At 39.5% G+C, this 14,907-nt stretch overlaps 1 protein-coding gene across 4 annotated transcripts in view; it reads right to left on the bottom strand.

The window, feature by feature from the left end:
* Positions 1-14,907, bottom strand: part of INPP5F (inositol polyphosphate-5-phosphatase F) — a 93,948-nt gene that overhangs the window by 39,102 nt on the left and 39,939 nt on the right. For all 4 annotated transcript variants that reach the window (XR_002338746.1, XR_002338745.1, XM_005671507.3 and 1 more), the window contains exon 3: positions 8,682-8,818. Coding sequence is in view for 2 of the 4 variants with exons in the window: in XM_005671507.3 (XP_005671564.1) it covers positions 8,682-8,818 (137 nt within the window). In the remaining 2 variants the exon portion in view is untranslated. The remainder of the gene's footprint in view (positions 1-8,681; positions 8,819-14,907) is intronic.

Raw genomic sequence — 14,907 nt, 5'->3', positions numbered from 1 at the left:
ACTCCCCTCCACCCAATCAACCTCCCTGCTGTTCCTCAACATCAGACTTCTTCCACCTCAGGGCCTTTGCTTTAGCTGTTCTCTCTGCCCAGGTCTCTTACCACAATCTCCACCCCTGGGCACTCCACTCACCACCCTTACTGGATTCAACTTTTATTTCCCACAGCATTTATTACTTTCCAACACATGACATAATAAATTATGTTGATGTTTATCATCTGCCCTTGCCCCACTAAAATTAAGTTCCATAACAGCAGAGATCTTTGTTTTACTGACTCATGTATCTCCAGAGCCTTAGTAGTAGCTGGTACAGGAGATCTCAAAAAAACATTTGTTAAATGAATGAATGGGCTCTGATGCTATAGATATAAGTGGTAACCTCCAGACTGACTCACGGGGCATAAAAGCAGTCCTGGGAAACCACCACTCCTCCCCTTCTATGAATATACCTCACACTCCCCCACTTCCCGTAGTGCAGAATCACTGAGGCAGCAGAGGCACTCTCCTACTTGTGGCACTGAGCAACTAACTGTTGGTGAGTGATTTTTACATAAAATGTTAGTAATTATCTAGTCATATTAACATTTTCTTTAAAATACTTGAAAACATGCCTCAAACCTAGTTATAGATTGTTACAATTTTAATATTCAAAATAGGATATTATGCATTTGTCAGGTACAGTTATTTCTTAATTAAGAGCATTCAAGCCAGCAAAATTTTCTCCCAGGAATATATCAAAGATGATTCTAAATATCTAGCTATTCTAAAGCAATCTTGAAGCAGCACACCTAGTCTGCACCCACGCTCTCCTCACTCTCCGAAGGATGGGAGTTGTTTTTCTGTGCAAGGCTAGTCTCCTGTTATGTCTCCTTTAGGATCAGGACCACTGCTCCATTATTCACCCCTCTCTCCCTGTTATTCCAACCTTTCTCTAATAGGCCCTTTCCTACCACCTTTTAACACTTTCAAGTTTACCAGAATCTTTTATTTCAAATCCATTCCCCAGCCCTGGAATCTCCTCCATGATTTAGCGGGGTAGCGTCACAGCCACTGGGACTGTGAGGACTGTAGTCTGATTGGAGCAGGTCAAACTGAAACTGCTCATGTGGAGTGAAACAAGGTCCCCCTCACTCTGAAAAGGACAAACCTTTTGTCTAAGAATGTGACACTATTGATCACTCCCCTGCCATCTCCTTCTCTGGTCCCCAGGACACCATCTCTCTGGGTTCTTCCTCTTCCTCTCACTGTTCCTTCTCCATCTTCTTTGTTGGCATCTCTATCGCTAAAGATGACAGTGGTTCCCAAGGTTCTATCTTTAGCTTTATTCCCACCCTTCATGTTCTGCCCAGAAAATTTCATCCTCTTTCTTCATTTTAACTACCACTATGTTTAACACCACATTTCTAACTCCACTCTTGTTCTGAGCTCATGGCCCCAAAATATAACATCTACCCATAACTGACACACTAGCCCTTCAAGTTCAGCATCTCCCAAACTGACCAGCACGTTTCCCAAATCTCGTTCCTTCTCTGCTATGCCCTATCTCAGGCAACGACTACACCACCACTGGATCACTTAAGCGAGAAAACCTGGAGTCATCTTCCATTGTTCTCTTTGCTAAGGTCTCTCCCATCAATCCAACTATTTCATGCTGACTGTTAATATGTTAGTTCAGAACCTTATCTTTTGCCCAGACAAGTGTTTCTCAAGGGAGGTGCTAATGGCTTAACAGATGGAGAGTTCTTTAATGCACAATTATCCTACTAGGGCAGACAACCTAACAGCCTCCTTTTGTGAACTGGGGAGTCGACTCCAGCACCAGGCTTAAAGTACTGGACATGGCTCCAGGCCCCAATCTCCAATATAGCCCGTTTGGTTCCCCTGACTACACTGGGTCCAAATCTCCACTCAACACTGCCTGCTTATGAGTCCAAACCCAGGAGGCCTGTGACCTCTGTTTGATCTGCTGTTCCATTTACAGTGCATGAAGAAAAGATGCTACTTCCCTCTTCCTGGCAACATCATCTTTTTCTTTTCTTGTTTTTCAAATCTTTCTTCTTTCTTAACTTGGAATAGAGTTGATATTTAGATAACAGAGAGAAGATGCTACTTTCCTTTTCCTGGCAACATCTTTTTCTTTTCTTGTTTTTCAAATCTTTCTTATTCCTGAACTTGGAATAGAGTTGATAATAGAGGCCCTATATTTCTTAACTTCTTATCGACAACTCCAAATCCAAAACCTCTGAAACCTGAAAGTTTTTTTTTTTAAGCTTGTTACAAGCTCCTCTGATGACAAAATAAGCCCTGAACTGATATGAGGCTATTTATGGTCACTGTTTATCTTCCTTAGAATGAATATTCATATGATTCTTTAAGAGGTATGAATGTGTAGTATTGTAGCGTAACAGCCTATACTCACTGAGCACATAGAGAATACATCGGGTAACCGTTCAGAAATCCCCCAAAACCTGAATTATAAAACAAATATGGCCCCAAAGGTCTCAAATAAGGATGGTCATCTATTTAGCGAAGTCACCACACCATCTTATCCAGAAGTCTGTCTCTTAAAGCTGACTTTTCTAAATAGACACTTAATATCACTTTAAACATAAACATTTCCAGTGAATATTTTAGAAGCTTCCATATACATAGTTACATTTAGGAAAGAAAGCACAGACCATGACCTTTTTTAAAAGGTTAAATTCAGTCCTACCAAGAAATAGGAATAGAGAAAATTACTTTGTGGGATCCCTTCCAGTTTTAAAATGCTTTGTTTAGACAAAGCTCTTTTGGGATTTAAGCACATAGTGTGGACAGGGATCATCTTCCCTCTTCCAGAGGCCCAGCCAGTTCTGTGTAATATGTATTTAGGGGCTCTTATTACAACACTGACACGTACAATCTCAAAAACAAAACCACCACTACAGCCCTAGTTTTTCAATTACCCTAGCAACTTACATTTTACAACCAAGATTGAGGGCTGATGTTGCTGCTACTGTTTAGGAAAAGGAAAATAAATTATTATACTTTACAAGTTGGTATCTATTATGTCCATCTGGAGCTAAAAGTTTAAACAGATGTCTAATGGGAAACCAAATATGGAAAATGATGCAGTTATCTACTAAGGCAATGAGATACAGCAAAATAAGATATGCAGACATGGAACATAAGCCCATAAAACTTTAAAGATGTTAAAGGACATCTTTTCCAAAAGAAAGAATATCTATGTTCTCATTTATTTGAACGCCACAGATTCTTCATATTCTTGTATAGATTTTTTCCCCCCAGTGGCCACTGCTTTTGAAAAATAGTCTGACAGGCCCTCAAAAGGTTAAACACAGAGTTACAATATGACACAGCAATTTCATTCCTTGGTATGGAATTTCTTTCTCCCCAGAGAAATGAAAACAATATCCACCAAGTATGTGTCCACAATTGTCCACAGCAGTATTATTCATAACAGCCAAATGTCCATCAACTGATAATGAAAGAATAAAATGTGGTATATCCATACAATGGAATAAAAAGGAATTAAGTGTAGCACTGACACATGCTACAACAAAGACGAACCTTGAAAACATGATGCTAAATAAAAGAAGCAAGTCACAAAAGGCCACACTGTTATGAGTCCATTTATAAGAAATATTCAGAGTAGGCAAATTTAGAGAGATAGAAAATAGATTAGTGGTTGCCTAGGATTTGCCTGGGGTTTGAAGGCAAATGAGGAGTGACTGCTAATGAGTGCAAGGTTTATTTTTAGAGTGATGAACATGTTCTAAAACTGACTGTGGTGATGATTACAAAACTGTGAATATACTAAAAAGCACTGAATTATGTGCTTTAAATGGATGAACTGTATAGTATGAGAATTCTTTAAAAAAAAAACAACTGGCAAATAAATAAGGCCTATACCAAAAGTAAAAAATCAACTGAGGTAGAAAACTAGAAATTCTATTAATTCCAGACTCTTGAGATAAAACTGTTATTGCTCCAATGACAGAAGACAGGTGAGACCCTAGAAAATCTGAGAACAGACCACACTAAAGAGCCCAAAGGTCCTTCTGGAAAAGGGTAAGAACAGTGGGTATACAAATTGATACACAGATGCCCAAATTCCAAGAACATACAAAGAAGACATAAAAATCAACTTTGTTTAAGAAAGTCTTATGTGCACAAGATATGTATGGCCATGAAAAATAACAGGAGTTTAAAAAAAAAAAAAAAGTAGGAAAAAATATTCAAAGAAACAAAAACAAACTATTATGAAAATGTGAAAGTAATATTGCTCCTTCAATAAGCTGGGGCCAAATGGAAACAACCATTAAAACTTACCAAAATATTGACAATGATTCGTTTGTTCTTTTTTTTTTTTTTTTTTTTTTTCTTAGGGCCGCACTCACGGCATATGGAGGTTCCCAGGCTAGGGGCTGAATCGGAGCTATAGTTGCCGACCTACACCACAGCTCACGGCAACACCAGATCCTGAACCCACTGAGTGAGGTCAGGGAACCTACACCTTCATGGTTCCCAGTCGGATTCATTTCTGCTGCACCACAACAGGAACTCCCAATGATTATTTCTAAGTGTTTTTTTTTTCCCCCTTCTCCTCAGTTATAATTTACTGTACAAGCAAGACAAAAACAAAAACCACACATAAATTATCATACTTCTAAAAACTTCTTTTAAATGAAGTTATATGGAGATGAAATAAGGATATTAAAGGTTTAAATTAACATGTCAGAAAATAAGCAACTTGCTCTTGATTTTCAACATATCTGTTCTTTGCCCTTCCTCCTATTGTTCACTGTTGGAAAGCTCCATTACCAGAAGAGAGAATTAGAAGGAGGAGGAAAAAGACTTAAATATAAATTTCTAAACTTATATTCTCTTGAGAGAAAGGGATGCCACACTACGAAAATGAGATCTAGAATCTCCAAAATCATGTTTACCCCTAATTAGCAAGGGTCAATATGTAAATATTTCCAACTCTTAACACAGACCATACTTTTTAGTACCCCTGATAAACACATAGCTCAGACTGTCCAGCAGTGTTGTACAAATACTCAGCTATGGGGGGAATATCTTATTTTCATCTTTTTTTTTTTTTTTTTTTTTTGCTTTTTTAGGGCTGCACTTGTGGCATACGGAGATTCCCGGGCTAAGGGTTGAATTGGAGCTGTAGCTGCCAGCCTACACCACAACCACACCAACGCAGGATCCAAGCTGTGTCTGCAACCTACACCACAGCTCATGGCAACAGCGGATCTTTAAACCCACTGAGCGAGGCCAGGGATTGAACCTGCATCCTCATGGATGCTAGTCAGATTCATTAATTGTTGAGCCACAACGGGAACTCCTTATTTTCATTTTCATTTGAAGACAATCTCTTTCACTTGAAAGTATCAAAAGAGGAAAAGTCTTCAGAATAAAGACACTTTAAAAGCTTTCATCATATTCACATGTTTGTGTCTTAAAATTTCATTAAATGTTATTTCCTAAAGATCTCTATTCCTGCCACCTCTACCCCACCCCTGTCACTTACACAACAGTCACCTACTAATCTCAAAAGTTACAGATTGGTGACTATAAAGGGCATAAGAAAACCTTCCTGAAAAGTCCAGCAAGAGTCTTATTCAGTTCTCTAGTTGAGAACAGGTCATTTCCCCAGGGATGGAATGAGGAGGGTTCATTTCCCCAGGACTGGGAATGCCAGATGTCTAAACTGATGACTGACAGGTTATCAAGGTGCTGGTCAAGCTCGTCCCTGCTCTAAATCTAACTGCCATGGCCCCCAGGCTTAATGCTCAAACCAGAATACTGCCCAAGGAGTGCTCACCCTCAAGGCAAAGGCCAGTGACAGGAAGCCATGCTGACCTTTCAATTTGTCAGCAGTCATCCTAAAGATACAAGTTTACCAGCTTGGTAAACTGATACAATTTTTGTCAGTCTGGCTGCCCTTCAGGAAAACAAAATGCAAGGAAACACCTGCTTTTAATAGGCCCAATTGCCACCTAAGTTATTTGTCTTAGGATCAGCAATAGTGAAGAGCATTCTATCTCTAGTACCAATTAAAAGAAAATAATAAGTACTGTAGGAGTTCTCTTGTGGCGCAGTGGGTTAAGGATCTAGCATTGTCACTGCAGCGGCCTGGGTCACTACTGTGGTGTGGGTTAGATTCCTGGCCCCAGAACTTCCACATGCCACAGGTCCCTCTAAAAAAAAAAAAAAAGAAAGGTACTCTCATCTTTGATTCCTATAACAAACAGAATATCAGGGTCCTCCTAAATTCATTTCAATGTTGGTTTCTTAAAATCAGATTGTCAAGGAGTTCCCTGGTGGCCTAGTAGTTAAGGATTTGGCACTGCCACTGCTGAGGCATGGGTTCAATCCCTGGCTTAGAAATTTCTACATGCCACAGGTTCGGCCAAAAAAAAAAAAAAAAGAAAAACAAATTAGATTGTCAAATTTCCAGTAAAATCTGAAGCATAAAAATAACTATATTTTTACAGGCATATCCCATTTTACTGTGTTTCACAGATCCTGCATTTTTTTAATTAAATGTTTGTGGGGACCTTGTATCAAATAAGTCTGTTGGCACCACTTTATCAACAGCATCTACTCACTTCATGTCTCTGTGTCATATTTTGGTAATTCTCACAGGATTTCAAACTTTTTCATTATTATTATACTTGTTATTTGATATTAAGGCAGAAAGATTATGACTCACTGAAAACTCAGAGGATGGTGAGCATTTTTTAGCAATAGTATTTAAAAATTAAGGTATGTACCTTTTTTTAGGCATAATGCACTTGCACACTTAATAGACTACAGTATAGTATAAACATAACTTTTATCTATGTACTAAGAAACCAAAAAAGTCATTTGATTCATGTTATTGTGATATTTGCTTTATTGCAGTGGTTTGGAACCAAACCCACAGTATTTCTGAGGTATTATTTTTTTTTTTAATTGAACCCTGCCTCCAGACCTCCTTCCCAAGAACTCAGCCTAGAAAAACGTGTATTGAGTTGTGGGGCGGCAGCCAGTATGTTATCTGTTACCTGATGTTCAGGTAACAGGGAGACAAGCTTAGCAGAGTAATACAGGACCAGACAGCCAGAGTCCAGACTGGATGCCACCATGTGTCAGCTGTGTGATTAATTCCTCACCAAGCCTTCTTTCTTCACCTGTTCAACAGGGACTGTAACAGTTCCTACTTTATAGGATAGTCCAAAGCATTAAATATGATAATCCATCTAATCCTCAGGGCCTGCCTGACACATCACATGGTGATCAAAAAAAGGCTGGACTATGACAAAGTGATGACATCCCTAGATGCCACATCCCCACACTGGTACACATGTATGACGTGACACAAATGCTTTCATGGGTTACTTCTACCAGATGGAAGCAGCACAGTATGGAAACAAACACTGGCCTTGGGCAATCTCATTATCTAGGCCTAAAGGCACTCTACTTATGGGCGTGGTTTCTTCTTAGAAAATGAAAATGTCTCACTAGATCAGTGGTTTTCTCTCTTTAAAAAAAAAAAAAAAAAATCATGAGAAATATAGCCTCAGAAAAATTTCAAGAAATATAGATAAAAAAGCTATAGTAAAAGTTAAATCTCAAAGTTCCCATTGTGGGGCAGCAGAAACAAATCCGACTAGGAACCATGAGGTGGTGGGTTCTATCCCTGGCCTCACTCAGTGGGTTGAGGATCCAGCGTTCCCATGAGCTGTGGTGTAGGTCGCAGACGTGGCTCGGATCTGGCATTATTCTGACTCTGGCGTAGGCCAGCAGCAACAGCTCTGATTAGACCCCTAGCCTGGGAATCTCCCCATGCTGCGATGTGGCCCTAGAAAAGACCAAAAAAAAAAAAAAAAAAAAAAGTTAAATCTCACTCTGACTCCCTGCTTTCCCCAAAATCAGTTTTCAAATTGTGCTATGCAGAGTTCTAGGGATCCCCAGAAGCAGAAGGTGACTTTCCAGCACAGGTTAAGTAGGCAGGGCCCCAAGGAACCCTTCTCGCATCACACCTCAACCAAAGCAGCTCTGCTTTTGAAATGGAGTTTTAACTAAAGGACAACCCCCCCCCCTTGGCTAAGAAGGCAGCTGCAAGCCTTTCCAGCTATGCTCATCACTGTGCCACCCTTCTTGTAATAATGTAACAACTGTGTGCTGTCTGTCCAAGCCAGCAGCCCTGCTAATTAGGTACCTAGCATTGCTTATAAATTCTGCTTCTGTAACCTTGCTTGCTCAGTTTCTTAGGGAGGAACACTGTCTGCTTGGGGATGGGGGAGGTCCGGGATGCTTACATGGGAAAACCAAGGCCTTGTAGTGTATAAAAGTTACGGAGAACAAAGACCTGGTGCTCAGACTCTGGAGGTGACTCCTCTGAGCCCGCACCGGTGCTGAATAAACCTTGCTTTTCCATATCTCCGAGTGCTGTTTGTCTCCTTCCGTTGCCACAGTTTTTGCGGTTTCCGCAACATTTTTATGCATCTTATATACTCGATTTCAGATTTTAAAACAACAGTTCCACTACCACAGGATTAAATTACTCTAAAGATATTATCCAGCTCTAAAACAGTATGATTCTTGCTTATTAAACCAAATCCTCATTGTTGCTATTATATCTACATCATATTTCCATAAAATTTCCTGAGACTTCACCTTACCTCGAGCTCAAGATCCTGAGGTTCCATTTCAGAAAGTGACAGCACAGCAACTTTGGTAACTTTACAGACCTCATGGTCTCCTGGAAGTTTGCCCACCAAAGCTTTCTGTCGAATTAAAATAAGCCACCATGGAAGATCTGAAAAAGAAAAGTCATATTTAATGTCTGGTTTCTATAAAGTGCTACTGTCCTGACAAGCGGAAGGTGAATAAACTAAGACAGTGTGCAAAAGATACAACTCCATAAAGTAAAGCACGCAACAAAGATATAAAAATGGCCTTTAAACATATGAAAAGATGTTCAATGGAGATGTAAATTAAAATGTTGCAATACCATTCTCACTCATCAGTTTGGGGACAATAAAAGCATATGACAGTGCATTCACTGGTAAGACTGTGAGAACCAAGCACTCTAACCAGGCATCTGTTTGCGTTCCCACCACTTTTCTGGAGGGAAATTTTGCAATAACAGAATAAAACATACGCACCTAGCTTTTAACCTAGCAATCCCACTCTTGTGAATATACCCTTGAGACACACCTCAACAACACAAAAGTATATATACTCAAAACTATTCATTAAAGTTTGTAACCGCAAAATACTGGAAACAGCTTGAATGCCCGGACATAGGAGGACGGTTGAATAAACTATGGTACGCCTATGTAGTAGAGTACAATGCGGCTGCAAAAAAGAATTAGAAGCATTCCATGAATTGATAAGAAGAAATTCCTGAATATATTAAGGGGATAAACTGTATATATTATTAATATATAATAAGGGTATAATATAATAAGATATAGTATTAAATCAAAGCACAAAAGAATATCCAGTGTGTGCTACCCTTTCTGTAAAAGAAATATGAGAAAATAGGCACACGTCTGCTCGTTTGTACAAAAAAAAAGGAGAAATTAGAAATTCACAAGATTGGTTACCTAACAAGAGGTAGGTGGAAATGGGATGGAAAGCGAAAATAGGAGTGGGATAAAAGGGACCAGGGGAGTAATAGCTGTCTGAGCATACTCTTTCACATAGTTCTGACTCTTAGAACCATGGTGATGTTTCACATTTCCTCAAAAATAAAGAAATAGGAGTTCTCGTCATGGCTCAGCAGAAACGAATCCAACTAGTATCCATGAGGGCGCAGGTTTGATCCCTGGCCTCACTCAGTGGGTCGGGGATCTGGCATTGCCATGAGTTGTGGTGCAGATCACAGACGAGGCTTGGATCCTGTGTTGTTGTGGCTGTGGCGTAGGCCGGCAGCTATAGCTCCAATTCGACCCCTAGCCTGGGAACTTCCATGTGCCACACATGCGACCATCAGTCCTAAAAAAAAAAAGAAAGAAAGAAATAGTTCAGATCAACCAAAATGTGGAGGGAACCCAAAATGAAATACATAGAGTAATGGCTCTGTTACAAATGGAAAATGTAACCACACCGTAGTAAAGATTTTTACTTATGTGAGAAAAACTCTATGAAAGACAGTACGTAAAAGCAATTTTTCATTTTACAAGGCTACACCAATTAAAAATACTATCTGGAGTTACCCCCATAGCTCAGCGGTTAATGAACCCAACTAGCATCCATGAGGACACAGGTTGGACCCCTGGCCTTGCTCAGTGCGTCGGGGATCCGGCATTGCCGTGAGCTGTGGTGTAGGTCACAGGGACAGCTCGGATCCTGCATTCCTCTAGCTGTGACGTAGGCCAGCAGCCACAGCTCCAATTGGACCCCTAGCCTGGGAACCTCCATATGCCACAGGTGCGGCCCTGAAAAAGACAAAAAAATTTTTTTAATTAAAAAAAAATAAAAATACTAATTGTACCAAAAATAAAAATAACTGAAACAGTGTTTCGGGAATTTCCTTTTTTTTTTTTTTTTTTTTTTTTTTTTGTCTTTTTGCTATTTCTTGGGCCGCTCCCATGGCATATGGAGGTTCCCAGGCTAGGGGTCTAATCGGAGCTGTAGCTGCCAGCCTACGCCAGAGCCACAGCAACGCGGGATCCGAGCCGCGTCTGCAACCTACACCACAGCTCACGGCAACGCCGGATCGTTAACCCACTGAGCAAGGGCAGGGACCGAACCTGCAACCTCATGGTTCCTAGTCGGATTCGTTAACCACTGTGCCACGACGGGAACTCCCGGGAATTTCTTATTATAGAAGAGGAGCATGATGGATATACATTCTCCTAATGAAAAAGTATTTTTTAAAAAGATATACAGTATTTTAATTTCCCCCATTTTTCGCCCAACATCAATCAACTCTCACTTTAGGGATAGTGCTTTGGAGATGTGCTTTAAGCAGTTCATAATGCAAGAATTTGGAAATATCTCATAATTCTTTATAAAGTAGAGTGGAAATCTACTCCAAAGTTTCAAAGCTTTTACAGGTCATTTCATTATTCATTATCATTAAACTTTAACCAAGGACCTACCGTGCACTGGGAAGTATGTCATGCCTGGATTAAGGTTACCAAGCACCTAACACACAATAAACCAAATACATAATAAATAAAGCACATAATAGATAAAAAACTGTTAAATGTTAATACAGTCTGTTGACTGAAAAGAACTCCTTACCATAGTTCTCTTTACCTCACGGGAATATAATTTCTGTTTTCCATTGAACAATTTAGAGTGTTGGAAGGTGATTAGATGAGCCAACATTAGGAAGCCCTCTTCCCAATTTATGCCTTCTTGCTTTCACATTAACATTACCAATTTCGATTTTCAGAAATTATAGCAATGACAAAAAATGTGCCTAATCAAGTGTAATAAATGTCTATCCAATAAGCCATCTAATGGTATAGTACCAAAAATACAAAAATACTCAATTTCAAACACAGAGGTTTTATCCCATACACAGACTCACTTGGCGAACCAAAAGGCATGTTTTTTTCCACAAAAACCATTGGTATTGTCAATATGGAAATTCAACTTACAAACTCAAATACATTTAAAAATAAAATACGCATATTTTTTAGAGTTTAGTTAGCTACTCACACACACAAAAAAGTGAAAAACTGAGGTGCTTCTATAACAAAAAAATTACAGACTAAAGTTTAATACACCTGGAGGGTTATAATGAAGATTAAATCTGAGAAAATATAATGTAAATGATCTCAAACAACAGAGACAAATTTTGTGAATAGTAGCTTTCCCTTTTCAGAGAAGCCTCAATGTTCTGAACTTTGAGATGAGAACTCAGACTCAAATTTTAGCTCCATTATTTATTTGTCATGTACTTCAGCATAATACTTAACTAGTCCAAGCCTTGGTTTTCTCATCTGTAAAATGGAATAAAAAATGCCTATTTCACAGAGCAGGTATAAGGATTAAATCATTTTTATAATTCATGATATTATTACTAACAGCTAATGCTTCCCAGGTAGCAAAACTATTATTAAAAAAAAAAAGAAAGAAAGAAAAGAAATGGAGTTCCCGTGGTGGCGCAGTGGTTAATGAATCTGACTAGGAACCATGAGGTTGAGGGTTCGGTCCCTGCCCTTGCTCAGCGGGTTGACTATCCGGCGTTGCCGTGAGCTGTGGTGTAGGTTGCAGACGCGGCTCGGATCCCGCGTTGCTGTGGCTCTGGTGTAGGCCAGAGGCTACAGCTCCGATTCAATCCCTAGCCTGGGAACCTCCATATGCCGCGGGAGCGGCCCAAGAAATAGCAAAAAGACAAAAAAAAAAAAAAAAAGAATGGACGAATGAATACTAGAAAATAACAGAGCGGGCAGGCACAGACGCATGTAAACAGGGGCATCTGGTAAATGATCAAGAGGGAGAAAGCTTGGTGTGTAAGTAACTTGTGTTGAAATACATACTGAAGTATCTTTTGAAGTAGCTGTTTTTGTTTTTTTGGGTTTTTTGGTTTGTTTTGCTTTTTAGGGCCACACTCATGGCATATGGAAGTTTCCAGGCCAGGGGTCAAATCGGAGCTGTAGCTGCTGGACTACACCACAGCTCATGGCAATTCTGGATCCTTAACCCAATGAGCAAGGCCAGGGATTGAACCTTGGTCCTGATAGGTGCTAGTCAGATTCGTTAACAACTGGGCCATGATGGGAACTCCCTAAAGTATCTGAAGTGTATATATGGAATTTGCTTTGAAATAATTTAGCAGCTGGGAGTGTGGGGACCATGGATAAAAATGTCTTTTTTAGTTGACCTCCAACCAGCTCTATAAATTGGAATCGGTTAATATCTCTAAGTCTTTTTTTTTTTTTTTTTTTTTTTTTGTCTTTTTGCTATTTCTTGGGCCGCTCCCATGGCATATGGAGGTTCCCAGGCTAGGGGTCTATTCAGAGCTGTAGCCGCCAGCCTATGCCAGAGCCACAGCAACTCGGGATCCGAGCCGAGTCTGCAACCTACACCACAGCTCACGGCAACGCCGGACCGTTAACCCATTAAGCAAGGGCAGGGACTGAACCTGCAACCTCATGGTTCCTAGTCAGATTCGTTAACCACTGCGCCACGACGGGAACTCCTCTAAGTCTTTTAATATACGGTTTCCTGTTAGCTTAATGTGTTCCATCTCACACACTGATCAAAATGAAAAAACTAAGAGTAAGATAGTTGAGGAAATCCATTATTTACTGGTTACAATATAAATTGGGATCATGAAAATGTCCTGGAATTACATAGTGCAGATGGTTGTACAACCTTATGATGGTACTAAAAACCAATGAATTATACTAAAAGAGTGAATTTTTATGCTGTGTGAACTACATCTCAATTTTTTGTAAAAAAAAAAAAAGCTTTCTAAAGAACAAAAGAACTTGTCAGGAGTCTTGCTTACCAGAGCAGACAATAAATAAACTAAAAAGTATATTTTCTGCCAAACACATAAATAAAAGTATTTGAACTAGTGTTCAAAGGAACAATAGAAATTATCCCAATAGAGGAGTTCCTGTTGTGGCTCAGCGGTAACAAACCCAACTAGGATCCATGAGGACGTGTGTTCGATCCCTGGCCTCGTTCAGTGGGTTAAGGATCCAGCAGTGCTGTGAGCTGTGGTGTAGGTTGCAAATGCAGCTGGGATCCTGCTTTGCTATGGCTGTGGTATAGGCTGGCAGCTATAGCTCTGATTAGACCCCTAGCCTGGGAACTTTCATATGCCTCGGGTGCAGCCCTAAAAAAACAAAACAAAACAAAAAATTACAATGGAAATAAAGTGAAATATTTAAAGTGGACCTAGGATATTTCCAGACAGACTCTAGAAAATGAAGCAAGCAAACAAAAAAACTTTGTGGGAAATAACAGCAATCTGTATTTCTGTAATAATTTTGCCTTGGCTAAAATAAAACAATAACACAGAAGCCTGAAAATCCAGCAAGAATGAGCATGTTAGTAACAGGGTTAAATGATCCCAATATATTTTCTCTAGTTTGAGTTTTAAGCCAACAATAATGTAAAAGCATAGCATCCCTATTGTTTAGCAATCCCAGTATCTTCGGGTATAATTCTGTAATGAAGTTTTAAAAAGCACCAATGTAGGGTATCACATTAATTTACATCACCCTCCAGGAAAAGACACTTGGCTCATTTAAAGCTGCCACACTGAGATCAGGATATGCAGTGTAACCAAGGTCAAAAGTAATTTAGTCTAGCAAGGTCATTTGGAATAAAGATATTTTTTCAATTTTTTAACATACTACAGTGGGGAAAAAAAGTCTATTTTGTAACCCTGGCTCCTTCAGGAAAAGACAGACAAGAAAATCTGACTTCCCTAGCAAGATAAGAAAACTGGGTAGGAAGTGATTATCTTGAAAAGCATGACCTGTTAGGGTAAACCAAAACAGTTAATTCTGGAAAAGATCCCATTGCTTGCCCTATACAATAACTGACTAAAAAGAGGGAAAGCAATGGCAGGGTAAAGGCTTTCATTTTTAAAAATACCCTTTTCTAAAATTAGAAGAAAATCTTTTCTTCCTACCTGTGACCTCACCTCTAGGAAGTTCTACATTCACATATTATTTCTCAACATGGCTATCCATCCTACCAACGTATACAAAAGATAAGCATTTGATCCAACAATGAGTATCTAGCAATCCTTTTTATTTCTATTAATGTTAATCATACAGGAAACATAGGAAGACATTCCATTTGATTAAAAATGTAAACATTGGGAGTTCCCGCCGTGGCTCAGTGGTTGACAAATCCGACTAGGAACCATGAGGTTGCGGGTTTGATCCCTGGCGTTGCTCAGTGGGTTAAGGATCCAGCGTT

This window comes from Sus scrofa, chromosome 14, assembly GCF_000003025.6.
Source record: "Sus scrofa isolate TJ Tabasco breed Duroc chromosome 14, Sscrofa11.1, whole genome shotgun sequence".
Lineage (NCBI taxonomy): Eukaryota > Metazoa > Chordata > Mammalia > Artiodactyla > Suidae > Sus > Sus scrofa.
Note: the sequence above shows the minus strand (reverse complement) of the source record. Positions and strands in the feature narration are given on the sequence as shown.